The 18,522-nt window shown below is 38.7% G+C and overlaps 1 protein-coding gene across 8 annotated transcripts in view; it reads left to right on the top strand.

Moving 5' to 3' along the window:
* TAFA4 (TAFA chemokine like family member 4) overlaps positions 1-18,522 on the top strand; it is a 173,175-nt gene that overhangs the window by 136,093 nt on the left and 18,560 nt on the right. For 6 of the 8 annotated variants that reach the window (XM_042929937.1, XM_042929935.1, XM_042929938.1 and 3 more), the window contains one exon: positions 11,415-11,570. In XM_042929937.1, coding sequence (XP_042785871.1) covers positions 11,415-11,570 — 156 coding nt within the window. Of the gene's footprint in view, positions 1-5,261; positions 5,477-8,527; positions 8,899-11,414; positions 11,571-18,522 lie in introns of those variants that run through there. The other 2 variants (XM_042929940.1, XM_042929941.1) reach the window with 2 other exon arrangements.

Raw genomic sequence — 18,522 nt, 5'->3', positions numbered from 1 at the left:
TTTTTTCCACATCCTTGCCTTGTTAAACTCGTTATTCCTTGTCTTTTTGATAAGAGCTACCCGGACAGGTATAAGGTGTTACCTTACTCTGTTTTCGTTTGCATTTACCTAAGAATTAGTGATGTTGAGCATCTTTTCATGTGTCTGTTGGCAATCTGTATATCTTCTTTGAAGAAATGTATACTCCAATCCTCTGCCCGTTTTTTAAGTGTTTTTATTTTTGTTGTTGTTGAGCCCTAGGAGCTCTTTATATATTTTGCATATTTGCACCTGATCACGTAGACAGTTTGCAGATATCTTTGCACATTCCTTTAGATTGCCTTAACATTTAATGATGGTCTACTCTGCTATGCAGAAGCTGTTTATTTGATGTGGTCTCATTTGTTTATTTTCTCCTTGCCTTTGGAGTCACAAAGATGTTGCTGAGACTGATGAATTTACTGCCCATTTTTTCTTACAAGAATTTTATGGTTTCGAGTCTTCCATTCAAGTCCATCTATTTTAAATTAATTTTGTGTATGATGTAAATACGGTCTACTTTCATTCTTGCATTTGTGTCAGTTTTTCCAACACCATTTATTGAACCGACTTTTCTTCCTTGTATGTTCTTGGCTCCTTCTTATAGATTGTCCCTATATATGTTTGTGTTTTTATTGGCTTTCAGTTCTGTTCTGTTGATCATTTGTTTCTGTTGCCAATACCATACTGCTTTGGTTAGTATAGCTTTGTAGTGTAGTTTAAAATCAGGGAGCCTGATACCTCCAGTTTTGGTCTTCTTTCTCCAGGTTGCTTTGGCTGCTTGAGGTCTTTGGTAGTTCCATACAAATTTTAGAATAATTTGTTCTGCTTCTGTGAAAAATGCCATTGTCTCCTTGGTTAAATTTGTTCTTAGGAATTATACTCTTTTTTGATACAATTGTAAATGGTATTGTTTTCTTAATTTCTTTCTGCTAGTTGTTTGTTTTTTAGTGGATAGGAATGCCCAAATTTCTGTATATTGATTTTGTATCTTGTGAATTCAATGAATTCATTTACCCCAGTAGTTTTTTGGTGTTTTCTAAATATAGTATGTCATTTGCAAATGGTTTTCTTTTTTCCTTTCTGATTTGGATGCTTCTTATTTATTTTTCTTGCCTAATCACTGTAGCTAGAATTTACAGTACTGGGTTGAATAAAAGTGGAAAAGTAGGCATCCTTGTCTTCTGGATTTTTGAGGAAAGGCTTTCATCTTTTCATCATTGAGTTGAGGTTAGCTGTAGGATTGTTATATATGGCTTTTATTATGTTGATGTATATCCCCTCTAAGCCCATTTGGTTGAGACTTTATATCATAAACGGATGTTGAATTTTGTTAAGTGCTTTTCTGTATCTTGGGAGATGATTGTATAGTTTTATCTTTCATTTTATTAATGTGATATATTATGTAGATTGATTTGCAGATGTTGAACCTTCCCTGCTCTCTGGAATAAATCCCACTTGATTGTTATGTATGATACTTTTAATGTTTTGTTGAATTAAGCATTCTAGTAATTTGGTGAGGATTTTTGCATCCATATACATCAAGAATATTGGCCTGTAATTTTTGTGAGTGTGGTATCCTTGTTTGGTTTTGGTATCATGGTATTGCTGGCCTCATAAAATGTGTTTGGAAGTTTTACCCACTGTTAGTTTTTGGAAGAGTTTGAGATGGATAGGTATTAATTCTTTTTTGGATGGATGGTAGAACTTACCATTGAAGACATCTAGTCCTGGTCTGTTGTTGGTTGGGAGGTATTTGATTAGTATTTTAATATCCTTACTAGTAAATGGTCCTTTCAGATTTTCTGTTTGTTCCTGAATCAGTCTTGGAAGATTGTATGTTTCTTGGAATTTATCCATTTGTTCTTGGTTATCCAGTTTGAAGGCATATAATTGTTTGTAGTAGTCTCTTGATACTTTTATTTCTATGCTATCAGTTATAACTTTGCCTCTTTCATTTCAAATTTTATTTATTTGAGTCCTCTATTTTATTTATTTATTTATTTATTTATTTATTTATTTATTTATTTAGGTTGGTTTGTCTATGTGTTTGTCAATGAACCAGCTTAGTTTCACTGATCTTTTAAATTATCTTTTTAATAGTTTCAAACAGAGAGGGAGGCAAATCATGAGACTCTTAAATACAGAGAACAAACTGAGGGTTGATGGGAGGTGTGGCGGGGGGGGGGAATGGGTGATGGGGATTGAGGAGAGCAAATGGTGGGAGAGCACTGGGTGTTGTATGTAAGTGATGAATCATGGAAATTTACTCCCAAAGCCAAGAGCACACTATACCCTGTATGTTAGCTAACTTGACAATAATTTATTTTTTTTAATATAATTTATCTTTTTAGTCTCAATTTCATTTCTCTTCACTTTGATCTTTATTATTTCCATCCCTCTACTAATTTGGGGCTTTACCTATTCTTTTTTGTCTAGGTCCTTTACATGTAAAGGGAGATTTTTTATTTGATATTTTTCTTATTTCTTAAGGTAGGCCTGCATTGCTATGAACTTCCCTCTTAGAAACCACTTTTGCTGCATCCTGTAGATTTTGTTTTATCATATTTTTGTTTTCAGTTGTCTCTAGGTATTTTTTTAATTTATTTTTTGTCCAAAGACCCGCTGATTTTTCAGCAGCATGTTGTTTAATCTCCATGTTTTGGTGTTTTTTCCAGTTTTATTTTTGTATTTAATTTCTAGTTTCATACCATTGTGGTTAAATAAGATGCTTGAAATTATTTCAGTTTTCTTGAATTATTGAGACTTATTCTGTGGCCTGAAATGGAATGTATCTTGGAGAATGTTCCATGGGCACTTGAGTAGAATGTGTATTCTGCTGCTTTTCTATAGATGATTCTGTATATATCTGCTAAGTCCATCTGTTCTGATGTGTCATTTAAGGCTAATGTTTCCCTCCTGATTTTTTGTCTGGATGATCTGTGCATTGATGTAAGTGAGGTGTTCACATTCTCAACTACTATTATATTACTGCCTATTTTTTCTCTTTATGCCTGTTAATATTTGCTGTAATATTTTGGTCCTCCTATGTTAGGTGGGTGGGTCTGGCCCCTGGTCCAAGGTTGGGGTTCATCAGCAACTGCTTCTGTGCATTTGTGGGCAGAGTTCTCAGTGGTACTACCCACTGGTGCTAGCAGGTTAGGGGGAGAATTCTAAAATGACACCCATTCGGTGCCAGTATCAATAAGGTAGACTGAGATCACAAAAATGGCTCCCACCAGTGTCTTATTTTCTGTGGAGAGTCTCTGCTGTCTGCTGCCTTTGTAACAGACACTGTACAATTGGTAAGTGGATCTCTGTTGTCTAGGGTGTATGTGCTTTTCAGATTGGTATTATTGAGCTGGTTTCTAGGTCAAGTGATTGTGCACATGAGCCCCTTTACACAGTGTTTCCAGTCCCCACAGTTTGATAGTTCTCCTGAGCATAATCCTCATCAGTTTTCAAAGCCTGGTATTTGGGGGCTTGTCTATCCTGCGCAGGGTTGGTGTCTGATGTGGAGATCGAATCCCTTGCTTCTCAAGGAAAAGTTCTGTACCATTGTAATGTCTTCTGGTTGTGAGGCACTGAGGCTGGGATGATTTTTTTCCTGGTGAGTTCATGTCTCTGCCTCTTCCTGTCTCAATGCTGTCCTTTTACCCTTTGTTGTGGACGTTCTCTAAAGTGATTTTTCAGGCCCCTTTAGAGGGAATTATTCCATACGTAGTTGTAGATTTGCTGAGTCTGTGAGAGGAGGTGAGTTCAAGATCTTGCTCTGTTACCATCTTGAACCCACCTCTTTGACCTTATGCATTCACTTTTGGTTCTTTTAAGGCCACTGGCTATTTTTTCTTTTCTTCCAAACTCAACACATAAATAATTTTTTTTTTTTCCCTCTGGCTACAATTACTCTTTTGGAGATTTTATCCAGTGTGCCATGACTTTAAATACCATCCTATATTCCAGTGGTAAGTAACTGTCCATCTGAAAACCAGACTTCTCTCTTGAATTCCAGACTCAAATGTCTTACTGCCTATTTGACCTTCCTCAGTTAAATATCTAATTGGCATTTAAAACTTAATAACCAAGCTCCTAGTTTTTCACTCATTAATTTAAGGGACAACCCACTATTCTTATTGTTCAGGTCTATAATTTTGGAGTCAGCATTGACTCCTCTCTTCCTCTCACATCTTAAATTTAAGCCATCAACAAATCCTGTCCCTTCTACTTTCGAAATAAATCCAGAACCTGACATTTTCTTATCATTTCCACTGCTATGATGGTCCAAGCTATTATCACCTCTCCTTGGATTACTATGGGCAGGTGCTATGTCCCTGCTTTCATCCTTACTCTTCTGCTCATAGTAGATCTTTACAAAATATATGTCTGATCAGGTCATTCTAAGTTCATAATCTCCAGCGACTTCCCACCCCATTATAAGTAAAAGCCCAAGCCCCCAGTGACCCATGAGGCCCTCTATAATCTGCCCATTCACCCTCCATTATTTCTCTGGCATCTACTATTAATTTTTCCTTCTCTCACATAGCTCTAGCTTTAAGGGCCTCTTTCCCTCTGATATCTTCAGGACTTACTCTCTTACTGCTTTAATTTCTCGCTCAAATGTTAGTTTCTGAGGCCCTCCCCATTTTAAATTGTATCTTTCCTGCTTTGTGTTTCTTTCATTACTAAAATATGAAAAGTCCTTGAGGAAGAGGATATTTGGGGGCCTGTTTTGTTCAGCATTGTTTGCATGTGCCAGCACGGAGTAAATGCTCAACAAATATTTATTGAATAAATGTGTCAACAAAAACAAGTCATTTATTCAACATCCATGGTTTTTCAAGTAGTTCACTATGTTCATTAAGCAGTTTAAGATTTATAACCATCATGTGATGTAGATAATAAATTCCTTGTGTCTGAGAAAATGAGAGTGAGAGCCTCCTTGGAATTACCCAAGTCTGCAAGGTAGCATCCTAGCTCAGCAATTCTGACTGCAAGGCCATGGCTCCCTCTGTCGTTACCAGAAGCTAAGGAGAAGGCCATTTCCTCCTTGGGAGTCTTGTGAGATATTTTCTTCAAGTCTCTCTACTTGTTAAGACCACAGGCCATGTGGCTTCTTTATTGTTCTATCGTCATTGCCAGCAGGGGGCCTGATGCCTAGTGTGAGCTCAGAAGATACTTGTCTCCACAAGTAAGTTACCAAACTTGCCCAGCTAGTCCCATGGCTACCATTGTTTTACATCGGTACTATGACATATCCCTTTGTGACTGAAAGCCAACCTGGGGCAGGCATAGGGGGAGAAAGTTGAGAAATGTAGGAGATGCCTCGTTGTCTGCTTTCTTTTCATGAATTCTTTTCAGCATTCTCTTTCCTCTGTCGTGCTTTCGTGGAGAGAAAGGATGAGAATGCCACAGAGAAAACCACACTCAAATAAATGCCTTCTAAGAAGATCACTGGAGTGTGAGGCTTCCTTTTAAGGGTGTATGTTCTTGTGCTAGGCAGGAGAAGGAAGGGGGAAAAGGGATTTGAACAAAAGGAAAAGGATCCAAGGGAAATAATAGCAGGAAGCACATCACTCTCATCTGATGCCTCCTGTGTCTCTGTTGGCTTTCAAATAGTTTCAGTGAAAGAACTTCTGTTGCAAATGAAGTTTTGTAGTTTCTCTCCTGAACAGTGGAAGGGCTTTCACTGCATTGAGACAAATGAACATTTCCTTTGTTGTTCGCAACGTCTCTAAAAAGCATAGTTAATAAGCAAAAAAAGATAAGCATTTAAACAGTTTACTCTCCAGATAAGTTTAATCCATCTTCTCTAGCAATTGCGTAGTAGTAAATTAATGTTTTAAGAATGATCATAATACTTTAGATGATGTCCACATTAACTTCAGGTGAATGAAGAATTGTGTATCTTAGATTTTAGAGTCTTGCTAATATCTTAAGTCACCTTTTATTTTCCCCCCAAAAAAGAAAGTATGCCTACCCCACCTGGTTGCAAGGTCAGAAGTGTGGAAAGGCATCAAGGAACAATGTCAATTTTCCACATTTAGAAGATATGTCTTCAAGAGCACTGAGAACAGTGTCTAGTCTGTAGCATATTGTATCCAAGTGTTGGTTAAATAAATAGAAATAAATATCTTCCCTTCTACCTACCCAGACAAAACTGGCAGGGAAATGGCCTAGCAGCTCACAGGGATTAAGAGACAGCATCAAGAGGATAGAGTTTTGTTTTTTCTTCAGCCAGTTTTTCTTCAGAGAACAGCTCTACTCCTGGATAACTTAGTCTTACCTGTCCTAGTTCATACCTTGAAACAGTAAGGTAAATCCCATATGAAAAGTTTCAGCTGCAACCTCTCTTATGTATACATATTTACTTTAGTTTTCAAGATGGATCCCCAACCAAAATGTTTCCTGTTGCTGAAGAGGGAGATGTATCTTTAAGTGAATTTATTGGTAGTGGCCACTCGTTGGTACCAATCTTATTGTGCAAGGCATCCCTCCTGTACTTTTCTAGAAAAGTGAGTTTACCATGAAAATTTCTTGTCTGTTTTAAAAGCTTTCATTTTTCCCCCCAAGTAACAGGACTACACTACATAGTTGTGTGATGTTTATGGTGGCTTATTTTATATAACTACTTGACTGGGCCATGGGGTGCCCAGGTACTTGGTCACACTTTATTTTGTGTGTTTTTTGAGGATGTTTTGGAGGAGTTTTGCATTCAAATTGATAGATTGAGTAAAGATTTCCCTCCTTAATGTGGGTGGGCCTTATCCAATCAGTTGAAGGCCTAAGTAGAACAAAAAGGCTGATTTTCCCCTGAATAAGAGGGAATTATTCCTGACTGTGGATTGGGACATTAATCTTTTCCTGCCATTGCGAGCTGAAACATCAGCTCTTGCTGAGTTTTGAGCCTTCCATTCGTTGAGCTGGAATGCCAACATGGGTTCTCCTGGGTCTCATCAAGCCCTTGGACTCAGACTTGAACTGAACTTTTGGCTCCCGGGAATCTCCATCTTAGTGCCTTTACCCTAAAGATCTTAGGAATTTTCAGCTTCCATAAGCACGTGAGCCAGTTTCTTAGAGCCCTGGCTAATACAAGATGAACTGCTCAAGCAAGTACGATCTGTGGTTTTTGTGCATTGCAGCCCACAATGGATTCCTGTCTTCTGCTCTCGTTCCTTAAGCACTTTTAAGAACTCGTTTCTGAAGACTTACCGCCTCCACCAGAAACTGTAGGTTATAAAGAAATGAGGGCTATTCTTACTCAAAGACCACAGTCCAGTGTTATCAGTACACAGACGACTAGACCTAGTGACTGTATAGAGTCCCGCAGACACCGTCCTCATGGAGGAAAGATGTTTTCAGTGGGAGACTGAGCCATTTCTTGTGATTGGCTGAGGTGGAGATGCCGTTTTGGCTCCACTTAGTGAAATAGTAGTTACTACAGCTACTACCTTTCCCCTGCACACTTTGACAGTCCAGACACTGCCTGGGTTTATGTCTCTCTATTTTTCAATTTCTAGTTGTGTGACCTTGGGCAAATTAATGTTTGTACATTCTGTTAAACGTGCAAAAGGAATGAAAATAGGACCCACATCATAGCATTTTTGTAAGATTACATAGGAAAGTATTTCTAAAGAATTTAAAACAGTGCCTGCAAACTACCCTATTTTATCAAATCTAAGACCATCGATTGTGAGACAGACTGCTGTTTTGTGTATTTCTAAGAAAGAAAAGCATTGCCAATTACAGTGATAAGATGCTATCAGTTGTGATAGCTCCTGAAATGTTAAAGATGAGAAAAATATGTATCTTAAAAATCAATGAAGTACAATAGTCAGTGGTCTGTATATGTGAATAAAATCCTAGACCAGCAAGCTGATTATTCAGAGACAAGTTTGTGAAAAGGAAAAAAAAAATCTGTTTGTATTCGTGGATGGCTATCTAACTAGCAGCAAAATTCTAAGCAACTATAATATTAGTAAATGTCCAATCACTTCTCAACTATTTTAAGTTGCTAAAACACATTTCCTTTATTTTCTTAAGGAGGTTAAGTGCTATCTTCATGACTCTCTAGGGTCATTTAAAATCTAATTACTGTGGGGCGCCTGGGTGGCTCAGTCAGTTAAGCCTCTGACTCTTGATAGCAGCTCAGATCATGCTCTCACGGTTTGTGAGATCGAGCCCTGCATGGGACTCTGCACTGACAGAGCGGAGCCTGCTTGGGATTGTCTCTCTTCCCTTCCCCTGCTCATGCTCACTCTCACTCTCTCTCTCTCTTAAAATAAATAAATAAACTTTAAAAAAATCTAATTAATGCATGATGGCTGTTATATAGATGGAATATTTGTGTCCCCCCCCCCCCCACCCAATTCATATGTCGAAGCACTAATGCCCAAATGTGACTATATTTGGAGACAGAGTCTATCAGGAGATAATAAAGGTTAAGTGAGGTCATAAGGGAGAGTTGGTGTTTTCATGGGAAGGAAAAAAAAAAGGAAGAGACAGCCGAGCACTGTCTTTGCTGCATGAGTGCATAGTAAGAAGGCAGCTGGTTGCCGGAAGCCAGGAAGAAAGCTCTCACCAGGAACTGAATTGGCCAGCATCTTGATCTGTTACTTAAGCCACCCAGCCTGTGGTACTTTGTTGTGGCAGCTGAGCAAATGGCAACAGTGGCCAACAGGGAGGGGAAGACACTGTTGGAGGACTGAGGATAAATTCACCTTGGCCCCCCCCCAACTACATGGCTAGCCATTCATGGAATGTTTGACCTGACTGTGTTTGCTTGCAATTGGAAACCAGAGACAGGATCTCCTCATGAACTCTTCAAAGTCCTTACTTTTCTGCTTACTCAGCACTAAATTCCCATGCTACTTTCCTCACATTGTAATTACGATTTATTTTTACTTAATTTTTACAGTTTGTGTATAACTACCTGTGGGAAATCTGCATTCTTGTTGTATACGTTTAATTAGGTTTATAGTTGTAATCACTTGATGTTTTCTTCTGTAGTAGATTGAAAACTCTCTCTCATGATGGTGGTTTGATTCTCTGGGAACTGGTTCTGCTTTTATGTGTTTTACAAATGAAACTTTGCCTTAGTATTTGTTCTTGCCAGTAATTTTGAAGTTTGCTTCCACCGACAGCACAGTATGCAGAGGAAGGGTGAGAAACTTGTCAGAATAATATAGAGGTTGTTTTGTGGAAGGGCTAACTTGATCGATTAAAAACATTGCCTAATTCAGATTTTTAAACTAGTTTTGTGATTTGAAGGCCATGTACCAAACAACAGAAACCAAGCAGAGCATTAGCCCCTGACAGTCTTTGGGGAAACCTGTTTTAATGAGTAGATGAGATTGCTTGTAATTCATGGAACAATTTATATGTAAATAGTACGTGTGAAAATTGAGAGTGCTCAAGGGGGCTTGAAAAGGTTGTCTTTTATTAATAATTTCTAAACATTGCCTCCACAATCTTGTTTACATTGTTTTTATCAGAGCAGAGGTAAGTCTATCCAATCCTGGTATAGCCAGAATTAGTGTATTAGTTATCTATTGCTCTGTAACAAATTAGCCTAAACCCTAGAAGCATAAAACAACCCACAAATATTATTTCATACAGTCTCTTCTCTCATCATCAGAAATGTGAGTGTGACTTCACTGGGTGGTCCGGCTTCAGGGTTGTCTGATTGCAGTTAGCTGTCAGCTGGGGTTGGAATCTTTGAAGACTTGACCAGGGCCATAAGAACCATTGCGGGACAGTCTACAAAATAACTGGCATGTATTCTTTAAAAATGTCAAGGTTAGGAAAGATAAAGGCTGAAAAGTATTAGCTGATTAAAGAAGGCTAAAGAAATGTGAGAACGAAATACATCATAGGTCCCTGGGTTGGATCCTGAACAAGGGGAATAATGGCTATAAAGGACATTATTAGGACATCTGGAAAACCTGTAGATTATATAATAGCATTATGTAATAGCATTGTATCAGCGTCAAATGTCCTCATTTTGATAATTATGTAAGAGAATGTCTTTGTTCTTAGAAAACACACTCTCAGGTGTTATTTAAGGGTGAAGGGGTATCGTATCTGCAACTGACTCTCAAATGGTTCAGAAAGATACATGAAAGAGAGGCAATGCCAAGGCAAATAGGGTTGCATGTTAACAATGGTGAACCTACACATAAGGTCTTATATTATTCTGCTATTGCTGCTGTGACCAGTGACCACAAGTTTAGGGGCTTATTTCTGTAGGACAGAAGTTTGGCACACTAGCTGGTTCCTCTGCTCAGAGTCTGACCTCTGGGTTAAAATCAAAGTATCAGCAGGACCGCTTTACTTATGGAGGCTCTGGGGAAGAATCTGCTTCCACATGTATTCAGTTTGTTGTCCGAACTCAGTTCCTTGTGGTTGTAGGACTGAAGTCACCATTTCCTTGCCTTTTGACCCCTCTGTCTTTAAGCCAGCAGTGGTGATTTGAGTGTTTCTGTTTTCAATCTGACTTCCCCTTCTGCTTCATTTGTCTGCTTTTGTGGGCTCACGTGATCACATCAGCCCTATCTGGACAATCCAGGATAATTTCCTTCTCTTAAGACCAACCAGTTAGTGATTTAAAAAAAAAATTTAGGGGCGCCTGGGTGGCTCAGTCTGTTAAGTGTCTGACTTTGGCTCAGGTCATGATCTCACCACTGGTGAGTTCGAGCCCCACATTGGGCTCTGTGCTGAGAGCCTGGAGCTCAGAGCCTGGAGCCTGCTTTGGATTTTGTGTCTCCCTCTCTCTCTGCCCCTCTCCTGCTCATGCTCATGCTCATGCTCATGCTCATGCTCTGTCTCTCAGAAATAAATGTTAAAAAAATTTTTTTTTAATTTTTAAATGTTTATTTTTGAGGGGGAGAAGGGAGAGAGCGCACATGTGCAAGTGGGAGAAGAGCAGAGAGAGGGAGAGACAGAATCCCAAGCAGGTTCTGAGCCATCGGTGCAGAGCCCAATGGGAGGCTTGAACGCACTGACCGGGATCATGATCTGAGCCAAGTTCAAGAGTTGGACACTTAACAGACTGCACCACCCAGGTGCCGCTAACCAGTTAGTGATTTAAATTATATCTGCAAAATCTCTTTTGCCATGTAAATAGCATAATTTAGCTGTGGCTGTGATACTAGGAGTTGAAGGTCCTGGGGGCTGAATTTCTGACTACCACAGGTTCATAGGAGTTTTTTTTTTTTTTTTTTGCATTATTCATACCACCTTTATATATATTTGAAATTATATGAAAGGGAAAAGTTATAAAGATTCCTAAGCATAGAACAGGAAGTTAGAAAATGTAGTCATGGCATCATTCGTCTGTGTGGTAGCTTCATTTTTTCCTCACAGCGCCGGGTTTGTTTTTCTCCCCCTTTATCCATCAGGTCACCACCAAATCAAGCAAGGGACCTGTGAGGTGGTCGCTGTGCACAGGTGCTGTAATAAGAACCGCATAGAAGAGCGATCGCAAACAGTCAAGTGTTCCTGCTTCCCAGGACAGGTTGCTGGCACAACTCGGGCTCAGCCTTCTTGCGTTGAAGGTAAGACCTTTCTGGTCCATTTTCTCCAATCCTGCAAAAAGTGCCTAAAACTACCAAGAACCTCCTTGCTTTACAGTCGTTGCAACTCAAGGAATATGAGGCTGATTCTAGGTTAGTGCTGCTCTGAAAATGAACATAATTGTAACTCCACAAATTGCTTGGTGGATAAGGGAAGTTAATTAATGATATTTCCCAAGAGGTACTAGTAGGGAATTCTGTTACTGGACAATCAAGGAGATAGGCTTTGATTTTTTTTTTTTTCCCCAACTGTCTATCCAAATCGTGTGCATCAAAGCAGTTGCTTCCTGGGGCACCTGGGTGGCTCAGTCGGTTGACCGTCTGACTTCAGCTCAGGTCATGACCTCATGGTTTGTGAGTTCGAGCCCCGCGTCAGGCTCTGTGCTGACAGCTCAGAGCCTGGAGCCTGCTTCGGATTCTGTGTCTCCATCTCTGCCCCTCCCCTGCTCATGCCTCTCTCTCTATCTCTTTCTCTCACAAGTAAATAAACATTAAAAAATATATATATTAAAAAAAAAAAAAAAGCAGTTGCTTCCCTAGACACAATTTTCTCCCTGATCTCAAGCTCTCAATTCCAAAGCGATTAGCACCCTGATTTTCTCAACTCATATTTAATGTTACAGACTTACATTCTCTTTATATCTAGTTTACTATTTTAACAAACATTTATGAAACATCTTCTTTGGAACAACTTCCTTGAGAAAAGTTTGGAATCACATGTCATTTATTGTCTCCAAATCCCCTAGCAGAGTGCTGTGCCAATGAATATTTTTAAAAAATGAATGAATGTTGATAGAGGCCTGGGATTGATTCCTTTTGATGCCTCTGGCCGCTTCTAGCAGACAGCTTGTTAGAAACAAGTATCATTCCCCAGGGGAATGGATACATGAGGTTAAGCCTTGTAGCACTTGATCTATAGTGGCAAGAAAACTCCCTGAAAGTGAATGCTTCTACTCTTACTTGATGCGTGTCTAAAGGTCAGCCATTAAAATGCACATATGCATTCTTTACTCCAGAATCACACAATCAAGAATAATAATTGACTTTCCTATATCCCACCTCGCCTACCAAACACAGGTACAAATTTATGGTCTGTATGGTCACTAGAGTTGGGTATCAGCATGATCTCAGCGACCGTTAAATCTGGAAAGTGAATATGGCCAACTTACCATCTGCAATTCTTCATAGAAACCCTGGGGCCAAATGTGTTGCTGAATTCAGATTTTTTAAAGGCAGCATGGTACATACAGCATCTGTTACCTAACGAACCTACTGTCTTTTCCAGTTGTACCCCATATTCACAGATGCTAGTATTTCTACAGTGCAGTATATAGAATATTCTTTCGGAACAGGATAGGGCAAGATGACCAACCTCCTGTTAATTCAAATCAGGTTTTGTTGCCATTGTACAGAACTCCTGTCCATTTTCAGAGCTTTTTGGATTTGGGGATAACAGATAAAGGATTGTAATCTATAAAAGAAGATGGTTAGCATTAAAACAAGAGTCACTTAAAAGAAATTTGCAAAGTTCCTCTCTCTCCAGACGGGACAGCTGAACATATTTATTTTCTCCATCAATTGAATCCAAACCATACCTGTTTTGTCTCCAATTCTCTGTGCCACTGTCACCTCCACAGTGTAGGAGCCCAGATTACATTTTGACAAGCTTACTACTCCTATCTCCCATTTTCCTCCCTGCAGTCAGAAGATCCTTCTGCAAAAACAGAACTTATCATGTCAGTCCTGTGTTTAAAACCACATTTGCATGACCTCCCAGTATCTTTAAAATAAAATCCAAATTCTTTACCCTGGCTTTTGAAGCCTGGTGTAGTCTGGCTCTGTCTCCCTCCTCTCTTTCAACTATACTACCCACATCCAAGTGGGGTCCTTTATGTTCCCTTTTTATTTTTGAGGGGGTGGGTGGGGAAGGGACAGGGAGAGAGGAGGACAGAGGATCCGAAGTGGGCTCTGTGCTGACAGCAGAGAGCCTGATATAGGGCTCAAACTCACAAACTCTGAGATCATGAACTGAACCAAAGTTGGATGCTTAACCAACTGTGCCTCTAGGTGCCTTACTTTATGTTCCCTTTTATCCTGCACTTGTACCTGTATCCTTGGCCTGGATCATTGCCTTCTTCCCCACAACACACATTCTGTCTACTTAATTCCTCCTTTCCTTCCTTATCTCCTGTATGCTCTGGTGTCTCCCTGTATATCTAGTTCATGACATGTATCCCGTTATGTTTTCAGATCCGAATGTGTGCGTTCCCATTAATCTCTAGGTTGCTTGAAGATGGGAACTGTCTCTCTTTCTTCTTTCTACACACTCTCGCATTGGCTGGTGCATGAATGATTTGGGCACAATGGAGAACATAATCATTTTCAGTAATCATAGATTGTTTTCAAATGAATGTGTTTGTTTACTGTGTGGATTTTAAACTTCAAGAATTTTGAATTATAGCATAAACTCTATTCTATCCAGCATAGAATCTTTAGATATAAGAAGTCTTCTACATTTCTCTCAAAGCATCAGGATCTGGAAAATACAGTTAGGGTGGCAATCATATTTAATATCTTTCCCTTGCTAAAGAAAATATTAATACCTTATTCTGCAGTAGCTTATTTTACTTTTTATATACATTTATTATTTGGGCCAAATCCCTGTTGGCCACCACTGTAAGAATAACTGCATTTATCTGTTTGGTCAATACATTTTTTTTTTGGCCTGTTTGTGTATTTGAGATAGTTCTCCAGAAAAAGTGGTATATTGCAGTATGAATGCATGTTTTACCCAAATGGTATCATATTGTGTGTGTGTGTGTGTGTGTGTGTGTGTGTGTGTTTTTTAATTTACATCCAAGTTAGCATATAGTACAACAGTGATTTCAGGAGTAGATTCCTTAATGCCCCTTACCCATTTAGCCCATCCCCCCTCCTGCAACCCCTCCAGCAACCCTCTGTTTGTTCTCCATATTTAAGAGTCTCATATGTTTTGTCCCCCTCCCTGTTTTTGTATTATTTTTGCTTCCCTTCCATTAGGTTCATCTCTTTTTTATCTTAAAGTCCTCGTATGAGTGAAGTCCTATGATACTTGTGTTTCTATGACTAATTTTGCTTAGCATAATACCCTCTAGTTGAATCCACATAGCTGCAAACAGCAAGATTTCATTCTTTTTGATTGCCGAGTAATACTCCAGTGTTTGTGTGTGTGTGTGTGTGTGTATGTGTGTGTGTGTGTGTCACACACACACACACATACACACACACACACACCACATCTTCTTTATCCATTCATCCATCGATGGACATTGGGCTCTTTCCATACTTTGGCTATTGTTGATAGTGCTGCTATAAATATTGGGGTGCATGTGCCCCTTTGAAATATCATACCCGTATCCCTTGGATAAATACCTAGTAGTCCAATTGCTGGGTTGGAGGGTAGTTCTATTTTTAATTTTTTGAGTAAGTTCCATAGTTTTTTCCAGAGGGGCTGCACCAGCTTGCATTGCCACCAAAAATGCAAAAGCGATCCTCTTTCTCTGCATCCTCACCAACATCTGTCATTGCCTGAGTTGTTAATGTTAGCCACTCTGACGGTGTGAGGTGGTATCTCATTGTGGTTTTGATTTGTATTTCCTTAGTGATGCTGAGCATTTTTTCATGTGTTAGTTGGCCATCTGGATGTCTTCTTTGGAGAAGTGTCTTTTCATGTCTTTTGCCCATTTCTTCACTGGATGATTTGTTTTTGGGGGTGTTGAGTTTGATAAGTTCTTTATACATTTTGGATACTAACCCTTTATCTGATAATGTCGTTTGAAAATATCTTGTCCCATTCCATCAGTTGCCTTTTAGTTTTGCTGATTGTTTCCTTCGCTGTGCAGAAGCTTTATTTTGATGAGGTCCCAATAGTTCATTTTTGCTTTTGTTTCCCTTGCCTCCAGAGACGTGTTGAGAAAAAAGTTGCTGCAGTCAAGGTCAAAGAGGTTTTTCTCTGCTTTCTCCTCGAGGATTGTGATGGCTTCCTGTCTTATATTTAGGTCTTTCATCGATTTTGAGTTTATTCTTGTCTATGGTGTAAGAAAGTGTTCCAGGTTCATTCTTCTGCATGTCACTGTCCAGTTTTCCCAGCACCACTTGCTGAAGAGACTGTCTTTATTCCATTGGATATTCTTTCCTACTTTGTCAGATTAGTTAGCTATGCATTTGTGGGTCCCTTTCTGGGTTCTCTATTCTGTTCAACTGATCTGAGTGTCTTTTATTGTGCCAGTACCATACTGTCTTGATGGTCTTGATGATTACAGCTTTGTAATACAGTTTGAAGTCTGGGATTGTCATGCCTCCAGCTTTGGTTTTCTTTTTCAGGATTGCTTCGGCTATTTGGGGTCTTTTCTGGTTCCATACAAATTTTAGGATTGTGTTTCTAGCTCTGTGAAGAATGTTGGTGGTATTTTGATAGTATTGCATTGAATATGTATATTGCTTTGGGTAGTATTGACATTTTAACAATATTTGTTCTTCCTATTCAGGAGCATTGAATATTTTTCTGCTTTCTTCTGTCTTCTTCAATTTCTTTCATAAGCTTTCTATAGTTTTCAGTGTATAGATTTTTCACCTCTTTGGTTAGGTTTATTCCTAGACATTTTATGGGTTTTTGTGCAATTGTAAACGGGATTGATTCCTTGATTTCTCTTTTTGTTGCTTCATTATTGGTATATAGAAATGCGTCTGATTTCTGTGCATTGATTTTATATCCTGTGACTTTGCTGAATTCATGAATCAATTCTAGCAGTTTTTTTGGTGGAATATTTTGGGTTTTCCATACAGAATATCATATGTCATCTGAGAAGAGTGAAAATTTGACCTCCTCTTGGCCGATTTGGATGCCTTTTATTTCTTTGTGTTGTCTGATTGCTGACACTAAGATTTCCAGTACTATGTTGAATAACAGTGGCGAGAGTGGACATCCCTGTCTTGTTCCTGACCTTGGAGGGGAAAGCTCTCAGCTTTTCCCCATTGAGGATAATATTAGCATTGGATCTTTCGTAGATGGTTTTTATGATCTTGAGGTATGATTCTTCTATCCCTACTTTCTTGAGGGTTTTTATCAAGAAAAGATGCTGTATTTTGTCAAATGCTTTCTTTGCATCGATTGAGAAGATAATGTGGTTCTTGTCCTTTCTTTTATTGATGTGATGAATCACATTGATTATTTTGCAAGTATTGAACCAGCCTTGGATCCCAGGTAAAAATCCCACTTGGTCATGGTGAATAATTTTTTAACGTATTGTTGGATCCGATTGGCTAATATCTTGTTGAGCATTTTTGCATCCATGTTCATCAGGGAAATTGGTATATAGTTCTCCTTTTTTAGTGGGGTCTTTGTATGGTCTTGGAATCAAGGTAATGCTGGCTTCATAGAAAGAGTTTGGATGTTTTCCTTCCATTTCTATTTTTTCAGAACAGCTTCAAAAGAGCTTCTTAACAGCCTCTTTAAATGTTTGGTAGAATTCCCCTGGAAAGGCATCTTGGCCCCGGACTCTTGTTTTTTGGGAGATTTTTGATTGCTGATTCAATTTCTTTACTGGTTTTGGGTTTGTTCAAATTTTCTATTTCTTCCTGTTTCATTTTTGGTAGTTTATATGTTTCTAGAAATTTGTCCATTTCTTCCAGATTGCCTATTTTACTGGCATATAATTGCTGATAATATTCTCTTATTATTATTTGTATTTCTGCTGTGTTGGTTGTGATCTCTCCTCTTTCATTCTTGATTTTATTTATTTGGTTCCTTTCCTCTTTATTTTTGATCAAACTGGCAAGTGGTTTATCAATTTTGTTAATTCTTTCAAAGAATTGGCTTCTGGTTTCATTGATCTGTTCTACTGTTTTTTTGGGGGGGGTTTGTTAGCTTTGATTTCTGCTCTAATCTTTACTATTTCCTGTCTTCTGCTGGTTTGGGGTTTTATTTGCTGTTTATTTCCCAACTCTTTAAGATGTAAGATTAGGTTGTGTATCTGAGACATTTCTTTGTTCTTCAGGAAGGCCTGGATGGCTATATATTTTCCTTTTATCACCACCTTTGCTGCATCCCAGAGGTTTTGGGCTGTGGTGTTATCATTTTCATTGCCTTCCATGTACTTTTTAATTTCCTCTTTAACTTCGTGGTTAGCCCATTCATTCTTCAGTAGGATGGTCTTTAGTCTCCAAGTATTTGTTATATTTCCATATTTTTTCTTGTGGTTGATTTTGAGTTTCATAGCGTTGTGGTCTGAAAATATGCATGGGATAATCTTGATCTTTTTGTACTTGTTGAGGGCTGATGTGTGTCCCAGTGTGATCTATTCTGGAGAACGTTCCATGCACACTGGAGAAGAATGTATATTCTGCTGCTTTAGGATGAAGTGTTCTGAATATATCTGTTAAGTCCATCTGGTCCAGTGTGTCATTCAAATCCATTGTTTCCTTGTTGATTTTCTGTTTAGATGATCTGTCCAGTGTTGTAAGTGGGGTGTTGAAGTCCCCTACTATTATGGTATTATTGCCAATGAGTTTCTTTATGTTCATGATTAATTGATTTATATATTTGGATGCTCTCACGTTGGAGGCATAAATTTTTACAATTGTTAGATCTTCTTGATGGACAGACCCCTTAATTATGATATAATGCCCTTCTTCATCTATTGTTGCAGCCTTTATTTTAAGATCTGGATTGTCTGATATAAGTATGGCTACTCCAGCTTTCTTTTGTCAACTATTAGCATGGTAGATGGTTCTCCATCCCCTTACTTGCAATCTGAAGGTGTCTTTAGGTCCCAAGTGGGTCTCTTGTAAACAGCATATAGATAGATCTTGTGTTCTCATCCATTCTGTTACCATATGTCTTTTGATTGGAGTGTTTAGTCCATTGACATTTATAGTGAGTACTGAAAGATATGAA

The sequence above is a fragment of the Panthera leo genome, chromosome A2 (assembly GCF_018350215.1).
Source record: "Panthera leo isolate Ple1 chromosome A2, P.leo_Ple1_pat1.1, whole genome shotgun sequence".
NCBI lineage: Eukaryota > Metazoa > Chordata > Mammalia > Carnivora > Felidae > Panthera > Panthera leo.
Note: the sequence above shows the minus strand (reverse complement) of the source record. Positions and strands in the feature narration are given on the sequence as shown.